The 12,715-nt window shown below is 40.3% G+C and overlaps 3 protein-coding genes across 7 annotated transcripts in view; 1 reads left to right on the top strand and 2 right to left on the bottom strand.

The window, feature by feature from the left end:
• The first annotated feature begins 433 nt into the window (after nucleotides 1–433).
• On the top strand, nucleotides 434–6,312 carry LOC119022862 (PRA1 family protein 3-like). Its single transcript, XM_037104251.1, has 3 exons — nucleotides 434–731; nucleotides 1,464–1,681; nucleotides 4,853–6,312. The coding sequence occupies exons 1-3, from the start codon at nucleotides 550–552 to the stop codon at nucleotides 5,029–5,031; spliced, it is 579 nt and encodes a 192-aa protein (XP_036960146.1). The 5' UTR covers nucleotides 434–549; the 3' UTR covers nucleotides 5,032–6,312.
• A 206-nt stretch (nucleotides 6,313–6,518) lies between these two features.
• Nucleotides 6,519–9,436, bottom strand: lmod3 (leiomodin 3 (fetal)). Its single transcript, XM_037104248.1, has 3 exons — nucleotides 8,762–9,436; nucleotides 6,989–8,608; nucleotides 6,519–6,794 (listed from the first exon to the last, which is right to left on the bottom strand). The coding sequence occupies exons 1-3, from the start codon at nucleotides 9,047–9,049 to the stop codon at nucleotides 6,747–6,749; spliced, it is 1,956 nt and encodes a 651-aa protein (XP_036960143.1). The 5' UTR covers nucleotides 9,050–9,436; the 3' UTR covers nucleotides 6,519–6,746.
• A 1,038-nt stretch (nucleotides 9,437–10,474) lies between these two features.
• frmd4bb (FERM domain containing 4Bb) overlaps nucleotides 10,475–12,715 on the bottom strand; it is a 23,499-nt gene continuing 21,258 nt past the window's right edge. For 4 of the 5 annotated variants that reach the window (XM_037105580.1, XM_037105576.1, XM_037105579.1 and 1 more), the window contains one exon: nucleotides 10,475–11,405. Coding sequence is in view for 1 of the 5 variants with exons in the window: in XM_037105579.1 (XP_036961474.1) it covers nucleotides 11,369–11,405 (37 nt within the window). In the remaining 4 variants the exon portion in view is untranslated. Of the gene's footprint in view, nucleotides 11,406–11,427 lie in introns of those variants that run through there. The other variant, XM_037105577.1, reaches the window with a different exon arrangement.

The following is a 12,715-nucleotide window of genomic DNA, read 5'->3' as shown; positions in this document are numbered from 1 at the left end:
TTTACACAGACTTCTCAGTTTCTGAGGGGAAGTCATACTTTCAAATGTGTGGGTTTTTTTTTTTTTTTTTTTTTTTTTTAAACTAATTTAAATGTACCTGTATGTAATATGGCTGTCAGGATATCAGATTTTCATAGGATGATGATAGTGACCAAAATAATTAATGATAATACAGTTTAAATACCAGTTATTGTGGCGCCTCTGATTGTAACATCAGTATTCTTTTTTTATTTGTCAAAATGAATATGTCAGTTGTGGTTTGTTTCAATGCCTCCATTGTTATTCAAATAACTCTCCTGGCCTACGTGTTATATTTTTAAAAATATTAAGATTAAAAGTGTGGCTGCGCATTCAACTACGCATATCTGACACCTCGAACACTTCCCCGAGGATTTAACCATCGCGAGATTTTGAGCGAGTTTACGATCCCTTCCTCCTCCTCCTCCAAGCTCAGAAGGTGATCAGCTGACCTGTCATAATATTACGCAGCGCGTGTGGTGTGTGTGGGTATGTTTGTGTTTGCGTTTGGCTCCACGACACGTTGAAGACATGGCAACCAAGATGGAGCTGGCACCCCTCAGACCGTGGGATGACTTCTTCCCCGGGACGGACCGCTTCACCAAACCGGAGTTCGGAGATTTAGCAAAGTGGAACAACAGAGTCATCAGCAATTTGATGTACTACCAGACGAATTATTTCGCCTTGGCTCTTGTGGTTTTCCTCATCGTCGGGTAAGTTCTAACAGGATGCTAACGCAGAGAGAGGCTGTCATCTCAGGCTCCGTGTTTAATTAGCCTGCATACCTTCGACCCACACCCATCATGACTGCGCAGGCTATTTCTGTGTTGATGGTGGGCATTGTTGTGCCAGCCTTTGAGGCGCTGTAACTCTGTTGTAGCCTTAGCCTTTCATACATTTAGCTAGCTTGCTCGGCCCCCACTTAACAACAGAAACACGGGTATTTCTAGTTAAATATCTTTGTATTAAAGGCGACTTTCCGTAAATATAACGCTGCTAGCTAAACAAACAGATACGTGCACTAACGGCAACTTTTCACGCTGCTAGCTTAAAATGTATGCTAACTTAGCCCCTCCAGCTGTCAACGTAAACGGAAACGATGGTTTAATCATAAAAGTAACGGGTTACTAATCTTCATGTAAAATGTTGATGAAAAATCGCCGATGCTACATTAAATCTGTAGTCCCTGCGGTCATATATCAGTGCTGCTGGTTGGACCTGTTTTTTGAACATATCAAGCTGGTTTGATTGTTTTCCCTAAACAGAGGATGATGTAGTGGAAATCATGAGCGCAGGCCTGACTGTAAGCGTCTGCCCTCTTATGGTTTTACATCAATTACTGTTATTGTTGTTCTTACCACCGGTAGGTTGTGCTATTTTAAAAAAAACTAAAAAAACAATGGCATGTCTGTACAGCTTTTCATTTTTCATGCTCCAATTTTCAGGTTCCTGAACCCCTTTGGCATGTTTCTGGGAGGATCTGTGGTGGCTCTGGTCTTCATGGGCTCGGTGTGGGCAGGAGAGAACAAGGCCATCGTCAAGAACTTCAAGAAGAAGAACCCCACTCTGTTTGTCGTCGGGGTCATGGTCACCAGTTACTTCGTGCTGTCTCTGTTTGGTGGCGTCTTGGTCTTCATCTTTGGAATCACCTTCCCTCTGCTGTGTAAGTGTCAGTGTATTCCACAGGATCACAGTCCAGCTCACATACAAATTAGTCTTGTTTTTTTTCCCACAATATTATTTCAAAGTGTATTCATCTCATTGTTAGTTTGGAGACCCTATTTACCTGTCAGGCCACAGTCTAAAGAAAATGACAGCTTGAGTATACTTGGAACTAGCAGTTAGTTCTGAGATGTTTGCTGTTGGGAACATATCCAAGACGATAGCACAGTACATGAAATTAACACAGAAGAGACAGACAAACAAACCGATGGATAGATAGATAGATAGATAGATAGATAGATAGATAGATAGATAGATAGATAGATAGATAGATAGATAGATTCTTTATTGATCCTGAGGGAAATGTAGACATAGTTTAAATGATACATACAAAATCCAAATGCAACATATGATGAAAGAGTATAACAAAGAAAATGTAAAGATAGAACTTAATAGTATGAACAGAATATAAGGATTAGAAACACACAGTCTAACCAGCAGAACTACTAATTGTCATGCTACACTACGCACAAACTAAATCATTACTGTGTTATCAGAATCAGGATCAGAAATACATTTTTGATCCCTGAGGAGAAATAGTTTGCTTTGTAGGTGCTCCCATTTAAAGTCCAGAATAAACAGAAAATGATAATGATGATAGTAGCAGTAGTAATAATAATAATAATGATGATGATAATGATAATGATGATAATAATAATAATAATAACAATAACAATAATAATATAGTGATATTGATAATAAAAACTATGTATAAGCAAGAACAAAAACAAAAATGCATAAATTTACATTCTTCTAGAATGTATTCATATATACAGAATAATGAATAATGCTACAGATATATGAGACTATATATGTCCAAGCTGCTGCTGATAATTTATCATCTTTTTAAAATCTCATTGTGTGAATGTATTGTTGAACTAGTAGTTGTCATCCCTTTTGTCTCATATCGAATCCGAGATATTTGGCCAACGATATTGTGATATTAGATTTTTGCCCTATCCTAGCATTTATAAATTATAAGATATAGCCTAAAATTATCTCAGTATTATTTACATTATTGCCCAGGCCTACTCCCAATTCCAACTCTAAAAAAAAAGTTCATGCAGTATAGTGAGCCCCTAGAAAAATTCCCACAATCAAATGAAAATAGTAGTGTCCGTGAGCACTTATTTATGTTAACAATTCTGCAATACAGTGTATCACATTTTATACATGTGTACATAAAAGACAGATTTATGGGAAAACCCTTGACAAGAATGATGTATTTTTGTCCATGAAGTGTTGCATGACACCTGATTCATGTTGAACACCTGGAGAATTTTGTTATGGTCCAGACAGCATCATGTTTTGCAGCACAATGAGGTTGGGGTTGTCTAAAGTGTTTGGAGAATAGCATCTGTTTACCATGGAGATGACTGAAACATTTTTTAAGCGTAAGTTGAAAACATGCCCGTTCTCTTTATTATCTGTCCAGCAACAGTCAGTGTCTATCGCCCCACCATGAATCAGGCTTTTCACTCTACCCAGTGCTGACTCACAATGATGATGAGTCACATAAGGCTGCAAATCTGAATTTAATGTCCACTATAGAATAAGTAATTGACTTTGTCATTATATAGGGAGTAGAGAATGAGTGTACAAGGGAGTGTTTTCATCTGTTCCTGAAAAGGATTAGGGCCATATGAAATTTTTAAATGCGCTATACAACAGACTTTTTTTCTTCTCATGCTGGTGATGTTGTGATCCGCCCAACCGTTTGTCTTGGCAAGCCATGTATGTGCCATCCCGGGAAAAAGGAATTATACACAGTACTACTCTGAGATTAGTCCAGACATTTGACTTACTCAGTAATCTCACTTTCTTGAATAAGAAAGTGAGATTATGGATTTGTAATAATTTGGTGAAAACTTTCCAGCCATTTCAGTAATGTTGGTTTTACCTAAGGGTGGACTTTGCTCAGATTTCGTCAGATGGATTTAGTGTTACCATTTGAATCTGGAATTCCAGTCACAGAATGCTATTGTGCTAAGATGTTTTCCTTTCGTCTTTTCAACTGCATTTTCCAAAATCAATAATGAACGCCCAAGCTTAACTTTGTTCTGCTGAGGACACAATGTTTTTGCCAATGTTGTCACCTGTTGCCGCTTCACCTGGTAATTGAAAGCCATGTGCATTACATAACAGAACATGGGGAAATTAAGCTGTCAGTCACTTTTGGTAGCTTCCAACTAGTCACACTCCCAGAGGCAATTTAACAGCTTGGCCCTTGTAAATTAGAATTAGTCATCAAACACACATCGTTTTCTGTGTCTATCATTTTGACACAAAAATACAAAAGATCTGCTAACTGCAAAGCTTAATGTTCCAAGGTTAGGAATGGTTATTTTACTTTGAATTCAGCAGATTTACAAATATATTTATTCTCACTGTAGAAGTAGTGTTCTCCACTCTCATGTGAAGTTAACTTGTGTTCCCTACAGTATATTGCCATCACTTGTTGGCTTTACTCTGTGATAACTTCTAAAGGGGGCTGGTGAGTCACTCAGGGATGCATATCAGAGGTTTTCTGTGAACAAGTTTTTCCAAATTCTCTCTCTCTGACTCACCGTAGGATTGAACAGCGTGTACAGAGTTAATGACGTGTATTCGGTCATGACACAGGTTGTAAAATAAAGTCAGCATTGCGGGGCGAGCTATGACATCGTCTAGAGGTATAGTTGTATGTTTTGCCTCGGCTCTCTGAATGCGTTTTCGAGTCAGACTGACAGCAGAGTGGTTTAGATAATTGATGGGTTGGATCGTTAGAGCAAATGTAGCAGCGCTAACATCACGAGGGATAGATGAGACAGTTTGATCGCCTCCCAGGAGGCTTGCCCACTGCTGCCCGTGTTGACGGGTTGCTATGGGTTGTTGATTTGGACAGAACTACATTTACTGGCTGATGTAATGCGTTCGGTATCTGCTCGGCATGGGAATAAAAGATGCCACTCCTTACACCTGCTTAAAAGTCTGAACTGCGACAGTATCACATTATGTTTTCCGAGATGTACTCTAGATTGAAATGTTCCATCAACTTGAGGACAACTTGAAACTAATTTTTTTTATTGAAAAAAATATTAATAACTTGATGTTGTTGTTTTTTCCCGTGTAGTAATCCTGATCCATGCCTCTCTGAGACTGCGCAACATGAAGAACAGACTGGAGAACAAGATCGAGGGCGTCGGGCTGAAGAAGACCCCCATGGGAGTCATCATGGACCTCCTGGATCAGCAGGAGGAGAGAATGAACAAGATTCAGGATTTCATTGAAAGCAAACTGAACAAGGAATAAGGAGTCTATCCAGCAGTGTGCCAAGGAAAATTAGTGTCGTACAGTTTGGATGAAAATTTCCATCTCCGCACCCCATGTGTCAGGTTTTTACATGTTAAGTTACGGTTTTGTTTCCTTTTGTATTTCTCCTCTGTATCCTCTGTTTGCTTTTTTTGTCTTACTTTTGTCTAAAGTGTACAGATGGAAACTAACATTATAACAAGATTTGCACAATCACAGCACTGATTGGATGTTTGAAAGTATTGGGCAATTAAATGTCACCAAAGGTTTGACCATTCCTGTGTCAAAAAATATTCCAAAAACAAATCATTTCCCATGTCGAATAACGCACTTTCTTCCACGCAACGACTGAGTATTTATTTCAGCAAAGCCGAAATGTCTAAACATAACGTCTAATACAGTTGTTTGATGCCAATTGTAGAAGAAAACAAATTATCTCAGTTTGCTACCTCAAAATAAGCATATTTCATTTTGTTCTCACCGAGTAGAACCACATTCCCAAGATTCAGCCACCGACACCCAGTGAACTGTCAACTGCTTTATTAGACAGCAATAACTCCCATCTTGTCACCTCAGGAGCTGTATGAGTACTGATCAGAGACCAGTTTACTTCTGGAGATGTATTTTCATGGCCTGATTAACAGAACTTGAGTTAAACGATTCCTCCTCTCACACAGTTCCTGACGCATACAGGCTGGCCTGAGTGTATCCCTTCTGATCACAGCTATGCAATATTGAAAAAAAAGTGAATGGCAAGTGCAGCTTTATTGTTTGAATATTATGTCATGATATGTACATGTTTGTTGTTATTTCTGATGTGTCTTTTATCATAATATAGCATGCAGAAATGTGCACTGGCTGCAGGATACAGAGTACATGCGTTTGGCAATGAGACAAAATATTTGATTAAATTATTAACTTTAATTCATTGATGTGCTATTTTTCCACATCCGCCGTTGGAATCAAATCCTTTTTTCCTTATTAGGAAAAAAAATATCAAAATTGAGTCACCTGTAATGTCAGTGTTCATTTTATACTGCTAATCCTGATAGTAAGAGCCGTTGTTTTCTGTCGTTTCTCACAAGTGCACATTGATTGCGGTTTGTGCATGCTACCTTCACAAATGGCAGTTCAGAGATGGTTTGTTTGTTATATGGATGCGATATCATGTGTTTTCATGTGACTTTTCATTCTTGAAAAGTGGTTAAATCAGAGAACTTGAAGAAAACATGGCTGTCCTCGATAATAAAAAAAACAAATAATAAAGATAACCTAATTTATGTTGCAGTCTTTTCAATTGACTACCAGTGTGAATATATAGCTGTGTGAATTTCTCACAGTTAAGTTGATGTTGTCATGAATTGTAGATCCCATCAGGGCTATACACAATGTAATTCAATTAAATTTTAGTTATTACACACCACCACCATCTAGGCCACCCCTTATAAAAACAGCAAATGATAGCAAATGACGAAAGACATTTCAAATACATTTTAATGTAGAAAGACATTCCTTTATTCCTAAAGACAGCCACAATTTAATGAGAGAAAAACACAAGAGTGGAACAACAACTTGCTAATATTACCATGTGTGATGAAAGCACAGCTCGCTTGTTTTGCAATGTTCATTTGAGAAGGTTTTAGAGTGACTAATTTCAAATATGTGTTAAATAAATATAGTGTGTTGAAAGCAAACAGGTGGTTAAAGTTGCAGCTTCAGAAGAGACTAGTTTCACTTGATTCCAGGATTTTAGGGAGCGGCACCTGCAAGCAGCGACAAAGGAAACAATGAAAAGAGGACTTGGATTTCTGCAGAGGATGATTTTAACAGGATACAGGGTGTTCCCAAACTCTCTTATGTAAGTATGAATCATTTACACACCAAATCATGTTAACATAGGGTCGAGGTTTAGGTCCCAACTCGGGGGGTCCCATCGTACAAAGTCTGGGATACTCACCGCTTTCAGATAGGCGACATTGCTCTGTTTGATCTCTTTTAGGAGCTGATCCCGGGGTGTGAGATCCACCTTTGGCGGCACTCGTCTGCGAGGGATGGGCTTCAGAGTCTTAATCACATCGCTCAGGTTCGGTCTTTCGTCTGTCATCTCTTCACTGCCTGCAGCCCTCGCTTTGGGAGTCTTCCTCAGCTGGAAAGCCGCTCTCTCTGGTCTTTTGTTGTCCCTCGGGTCCAGATCCAGGAAAGGGTCGCGCTTCTTTGGAGTCCTCTTCAACTGGACGTCCCTTAATGGGCTTGTTGGTTCGGCACTGGGTTGTCTGGCGGGGCTTTTGTGTTTGAACTGCTTCCGAGGCTCGGGCCGTTCTTCCTCCTGTTGCGTTTCGGGTACAGTGCTCAGTTTCGTCGAGGGGGGGACGAGCCCGTGCTGCTGGAGGAGTTCTAGAGGTGGTATGTACCCGAGCATCTCGAGTAAACCAGGCGGCAGGTTTAGACTGTTCTCATACATCTGCATCAGCTCCTTCCGCTCCTTCAGTTGCTGCTGCTTCGTCTCCTCCTTCCTCAGCTGCCTCTGCCGGTCAAGGTTCCTGGTTAAAAGGTTGGTCACCACCATCCTGGGGCCCGGCAGCTCAAAGTGGTAGCCCATCTTCAGGAGGGTGTTGTTGGCCTTGAGCAGGCGTGAGATCTCCATCTCGGCGTGGTGGCCCAGCATGTGCCTCTGGTTGTGGAAACGCAGCTCCGTGAGAGTCTCGTTGAACTGGAGGCAGCGGATGATGGCGACGATGCCCTTCCCTGTTACGAAGTTGGACTCGATGTTCAGAGTCGTGATGCTGCGATTCTCTCGCAACATGTTGGCGAGACTGAACGCTATGTTTTCATCGACGCCGGTGTTGGCTATGCTGAAGGTTTTCACGTGCTTGTTCTTCTTCAAGGCGTTGACGTAGTCCAGCAGCATCTCTTTGGGAATGTTTTCTATGTTGTTGAGGTTCACATCAGTGACGGACGGGTTGTTTTTGCGGATTTTGTCGAGCGTCGAATCCAAGTTTGTCTCATTTCCTGAGGGTCTCGATGTCATTTTTACATTGTTGAGTGCCAGCTTTGGAATATTTAATTTGTTAATTTTCCTCTCTTCTTTCGGTGGGAGCTTATCATTACTCTCATTTGTCTCGGGCTCCTCTGGAGTCTCTTTAGGATGCAGAGAGTCGGAGTTTTTAATTTCCTCTTTCTCTACAACTTGCGATGTGCTTTGTTCTGGGGCTGAGCTCTCACTCTTCTCCTTTGTATCCGAAGAAGGCTGATTGTCATCTGTCTGGTTTTCTGGGACTTTTTCTGTGTTTTTGACCGGAGGCTCAGAATGTTCGTCTGTATTTTCAGCTTTGTCTGTGTTCACATGTGATGGCGTCTCTTTCTCAGCTTTCACATCCACCCCTTTGTCCGTTTCATCAACCTCCTCAATGATTTCCTCTATGATTTCCTCGATAATTTCCTCTCCATCCGCACCATCTACAGCGTCTTCCTCAATGATTTCCTCTATCACTTCATACACTTCATATTCTGCGTCTTTTTCTTTCTCTTTTTCTTTTTCTTCTTCTTCTTTATTTTCAGCTTCCTCCCTCAATGTTTTCTGATGACAACAACAAATCAGACCAAGGTTATTCCACTGTGCTTCTCCAAACCCTACTTTTATTTTTAATTCTGCCTGTAACATTTCAGAACTTTAGGGTTTTATGGTTTCTATCTGATCTGTACAAGAACTCTTGAGAAGTTCACCTCTTACCTCGCTGGGCAGCAGAGTAGCGGGCACTCTTTCTTCCTCAACCATGCGTTTGGACTCTTTCTCCCAGTAGAGGTAGTCAACCAGGGATCTGTGATCGAACGACCCTGTTGGAGGCTTCTCCGTCTGGTCCTTCTGTCTCTGTCCGACCGGTACACTCTCATCTGGGGCGATCATAACATCCATCTCACTCTGGAGCTCCTTAAGCTCCTCGGGTGAAAGCATAGCAAGGATTTCATCCTCGTCGATGTCCTCTTCGTTGAGATCGTCGAGGTCTCTGCTGTCTGACATGTTTGCGTTGCGTAGCTTCTTCTTTATGTCTTCTTTTTTGCTGATATTAAAAGGAAGGATAACTTCTGTCTAAACTATGACTCAGGACTGATCAAACCGCCTCCAACCTCTACCACAGCCGCAAACCGTTTGCCCCTGCCTCATGTGGAGCCTAAAATTAAACCCTGTGAATTGCATGGAAGATATTTAAGGTACAAGCAGGGGAAAGACAAGCTCACATTCTTCTTTCAGCCCCTGCTCCCAGCTGGCCCGGCCGTCAGGATCTTTTGGGATGACAGTTGCTTCAGGCAAAGGAAAGTGTTGGACTGACGGCAGCAGGTGGGCTGTTTTCACAGGGCTGGCAGGGGCGTTCAGGGGCGGTTAAGTCTGCATTGCACACAGCTCCTCCCCATCTCTCAGAGCTTTACAGAAGATATAGCCGCTAAAGTGTTGCACAACAAATACACCAGTCGGCCAGAAAAGCTAGTCTGATTAGGGAAATGGATATTAACAGTTGAAGAGAAGACATGTCTTCTGTCTGACTTTTTTTAGACCGTTACTCAAGGCACAGTCTGATACACAGACCACTGGGCCCAGAGAATTCACAGTTTATTTATATAGGAAATAAAAAACCTCTTCATATCAGTGTGACATTTCGGGTAATATGCTTATTCAACAAGGCTGTAGCCAATGAGTAAACATTGTGCATGCGGAAATCTGCTGATGGGTGTCCTATTTGAGACATTTTATTTGCATAAGTTCATTAACACACAGGATGAACTTTTATTTTTTCACTGTCTGAATCACAGGACATATGCTAGCTAGCTAATGTTTTGATGGTAGTTGGTGACACCTTACTCCACAAACATCAGTGAAATAGCCTATGTAACACTTACTTTACATTCTAGTTTCTTCTATTTCCAGGTTGCAATCTGAAAGCTCGTTAACATTTCGCCACTTCAAGGACTGCTCAGCAACTGGACCGACAATGGATAGTGAAAATCTGGAGGGGAATCAGGCCATATTTCCAGGTAGCTTGCTTGCTAACATTAGCGTTCAGCCACTTCCTAGCAAACATTACCATCTGATTACATCCAGTGTGTTTCAAGATAGGTGCTGATATTTTAGAATTAATTACAACCATTCCTGTCGCTATCAAACAACGACATTAGCTAGGAAGTGGTTTAATGATAATTTTAGCTGTTGTCTAACATTAGCTAGGGGGTAATCAAGTATGTTGTTTACCGTGAAATGTGACCAGGTGTCCCTATGGATTTCATATTCCTTGGACAGATATAAGAGTGGTGTTGATCATCTAATTTAACTATCGGCAAGAAATCAAATGCTCGTAAGCATATTTCCCAAAATGTGTAACTATATTCAATAACAGAACCTGACCTGGTTGTTTACCAGCCACGCAAGCCTCTCAAAAAAAAACACCAGCCATTTGTGTGTCACACATGTATTTATTCACATCCTTGTTCCCGGTGGAAAATATGTTATGACAACATCTAACAACATATAACTACACACTGACTGTACAAATGTGTGAGAAAAACAACCAACAAGACATGAAATATGGTTTTCGCGGCAGTGGTCTTCTGTTAATATAAAAAGAAGGTCTTATAAAATAAAAAATAAAATAAAATAAAATAAAAAAACAATCGATCTTACCATGCATCTTAAAACACATCACGGCACCAAACAAATGTTTTCCTATAAACAATATTGACATGATACATTCTGATTCAAAGATTAAAGAAAGGAAGGAATGGAAAAGTCATTTAAGTCTGCTCTAATGACCACTTCATGTCATGTCGTTGTGAACATGTTCAAGCTTTTGGATGGATGTAATATTTAAGACAATTTTTTTTGTCATACTTATCAAGATGAATGTGGTGAAAGTCATTTTTAATTCTATAACCTACTGTTTTTTTTATAAGGCAGTAGCTAGTTCCTGTTAAAATACACAGAGTTCGGTAAAAACGCGTTGCCTCTTTTGACGTCTTTAAAACACAGTCGGGTTTGAATCCAGTGTGCTTGTGCAACTTCTTTGAGTGTCTTGACACATTCTCATCTGCCTGTACAATTCATCCAATCCAAGGCACATGGGAAAGTCATTCAAGTGTGTCATCACTGTGTTCAGAGGTTACTTTACCGCGAGGACAGCGTACACATAGACTCTGCCAAAAAACCAAACGGACGAACATCTCCCAAGACACCAAAGGTTATGGCAGCAAAAAACAAAAAGGGTTTGTGTACAGCCTGTGTTTCATCCTCATCCCCTTTATGTGCTGCTGGCCATGGCTTTATTTGTGCCAAAGTTTGGTTTGGTCCTCCTCAGTGGATGCTCATGTAGCTCCTGTCCAGGTGAAATCTGTGAATGCAGCAACACAAGAATAAAGTCAAATCTACTGCAGATCAGATGTTTGAGATGATGGAAGACATGCCTGAACCTTGTGGGGAATAAAAAACTGAAGAATGAAAATGGAAAACACCAAAAAGTCCACATCACTTAATGGTAGCATACAACATGATTAAGTTCTGCTGGAGTAAATGGAAACATCCTACTGTTTAGCCACGCTAGCAGCACAATGTCAATCAGACTGAAAGACCTCAAGTATAGTCAAATCTTTTCGTGTAATTTGTTTCACATTGTTTGTGACCTGACCTTTCCTCTAGTTCCCAACGCTTTCCAGAACTAAAATGGGCAAAAGGCAAAAAACCTATTATATTCTTATTATGATCTGAAGTTCTTTTAATTAAATGAGTTCCTGCGCAAAACGTAACTCTGCCAGCCTTGATCTGATTAAGATAAAACATAACTGATTAGGAATCCAACATATTTAAAAAGCCTTTTACCCCACAAAAAAATGCAGCACCATAAATTGATTTATCTTTCTATTCATATATTTTTGTGAATTAACAAAAAAAAAAAATCACTAGAAACATCTGGCAGGTGTGGTCCACATTCCTCTTGCTTCTCATAACCTCGGGTCTATTTATTTGTCCAAAACTTTGGTTTATGACCAAAATTCCCATCAGCCTCAGCTGTACTTTTTACTCATTATTTATCAAATGTAAGCATGCTAACATGCTAAGCTACCATGATAAACAGTATATGTGTTAAATATGATATGATAATGTTAGAAAGGACTTTTGCAGTGCTTTAAAAATTGTAACTGATCTTTGGACAAAATGAAAAAAAAAAAAAACTAATTGGTTGACGGCTGGCGCTGCTAGAGTGTCATTGAAGCTTTATCTTATCAGTCTGTCATATCGGCAGAAATGTTCACTTTCGCGCTGAGGCCGATAATTCATTTTTAAGATCCTTATCAGCCCATACCGCTTACGTGCTGATGCTATCTTGCGTCTTTGATGCCTCACACAGCTGCTGGCATGGCTGCAGTCTGGTCTTGTCACTTTATTATAATTTGAGAACTCCGTAGTGTGTCCTTGTCTTGAAGTAAGACGGTGCAAGATCATCGATATAATGAGTGAAGCATTCTTGAACAAACACAAAAACAATGTTGTGCCTGACAAATAATGGGAAAAAAAGAAACTCACCAAAATATGAAAATGTGAATGATTTGATTAAATAGGCAATACAGGACTAACACACGGATGAAGATGGGATGTCGAAATGGTTGTGACTGGCAACACGACACAGAGAAGCCCACTGCGTTT

Source organism: Acanthopagrus latus, chromosome 7, assembly GCF_904848185.1.
Source record: "Acanthopagrus latus isolate v.2019 chromosome 7, fAcaLat1.1, whole genome shotgun sequence".
Classification (NCBI taxonomy): Eukaryota; Metazoa; Chordata; class Actinopteri; order Spariformes; family Sparidae; genus Acanthopagrus; species Acanthopagrus latus.
The sequence above is the reverse complement of the archived record's forward strand: the minus strand, read 5'-3'. Positions and strand labels throughout refer to the sequence as shown.

What these genes read in the sequence shown, in the direction of transcription:
- lmod3 (XM_037104248.1), bottom strand. Translation starts at nt 9,049, where the DNA reads ATGTCAGACAGCAGAGACCTCGACGATCTCAACGAAGAGGACATCGAC. An exon ending in CTACTCTGCTGCCCAGCGAG is followed by an intron (nt 8,609 to 8,761) that starts GTAAGAGGTGAA and finishes TGTTGTCATCAG; the next exon opens with AAAACATTGAGGGAGGAAGC. An exon ending in ATGTCGCCTATCTGAAAGCG is followed by an intron (nt 6,795 to 6,988) that starts GTGAGTATCCCA and finishes CGCTGCTTGCAG; the next exon opens with GTGCCGCTCCCTAAAATCCT.
- LOC119022862 (XM_037104251.1), top strand. Translation starts at nt 550, where the DNA reads ATGGCAACCAAGATGGAGCTGGCACCCCTCAGACCGTGGGATGACTTC. An exon ending in GTGGTTTTCCTCATCGTCGG is followed by an intron (nt 732 to 1,463) that starts GTAAGTTCTAAC and finishes TCCAATTTTCAG; the next exon opens with GTTCCTGAACCCCTTTGGCA. An exon ending in AATCACCTTCCCTCTGCTGT is followed by an intron (nt 1,682 to 4,852) that starts GTAAGTGTCAGT and finishes TTTCCCGTGTAG; the next exon opens with TAATCCTGATCCATGCCTCT.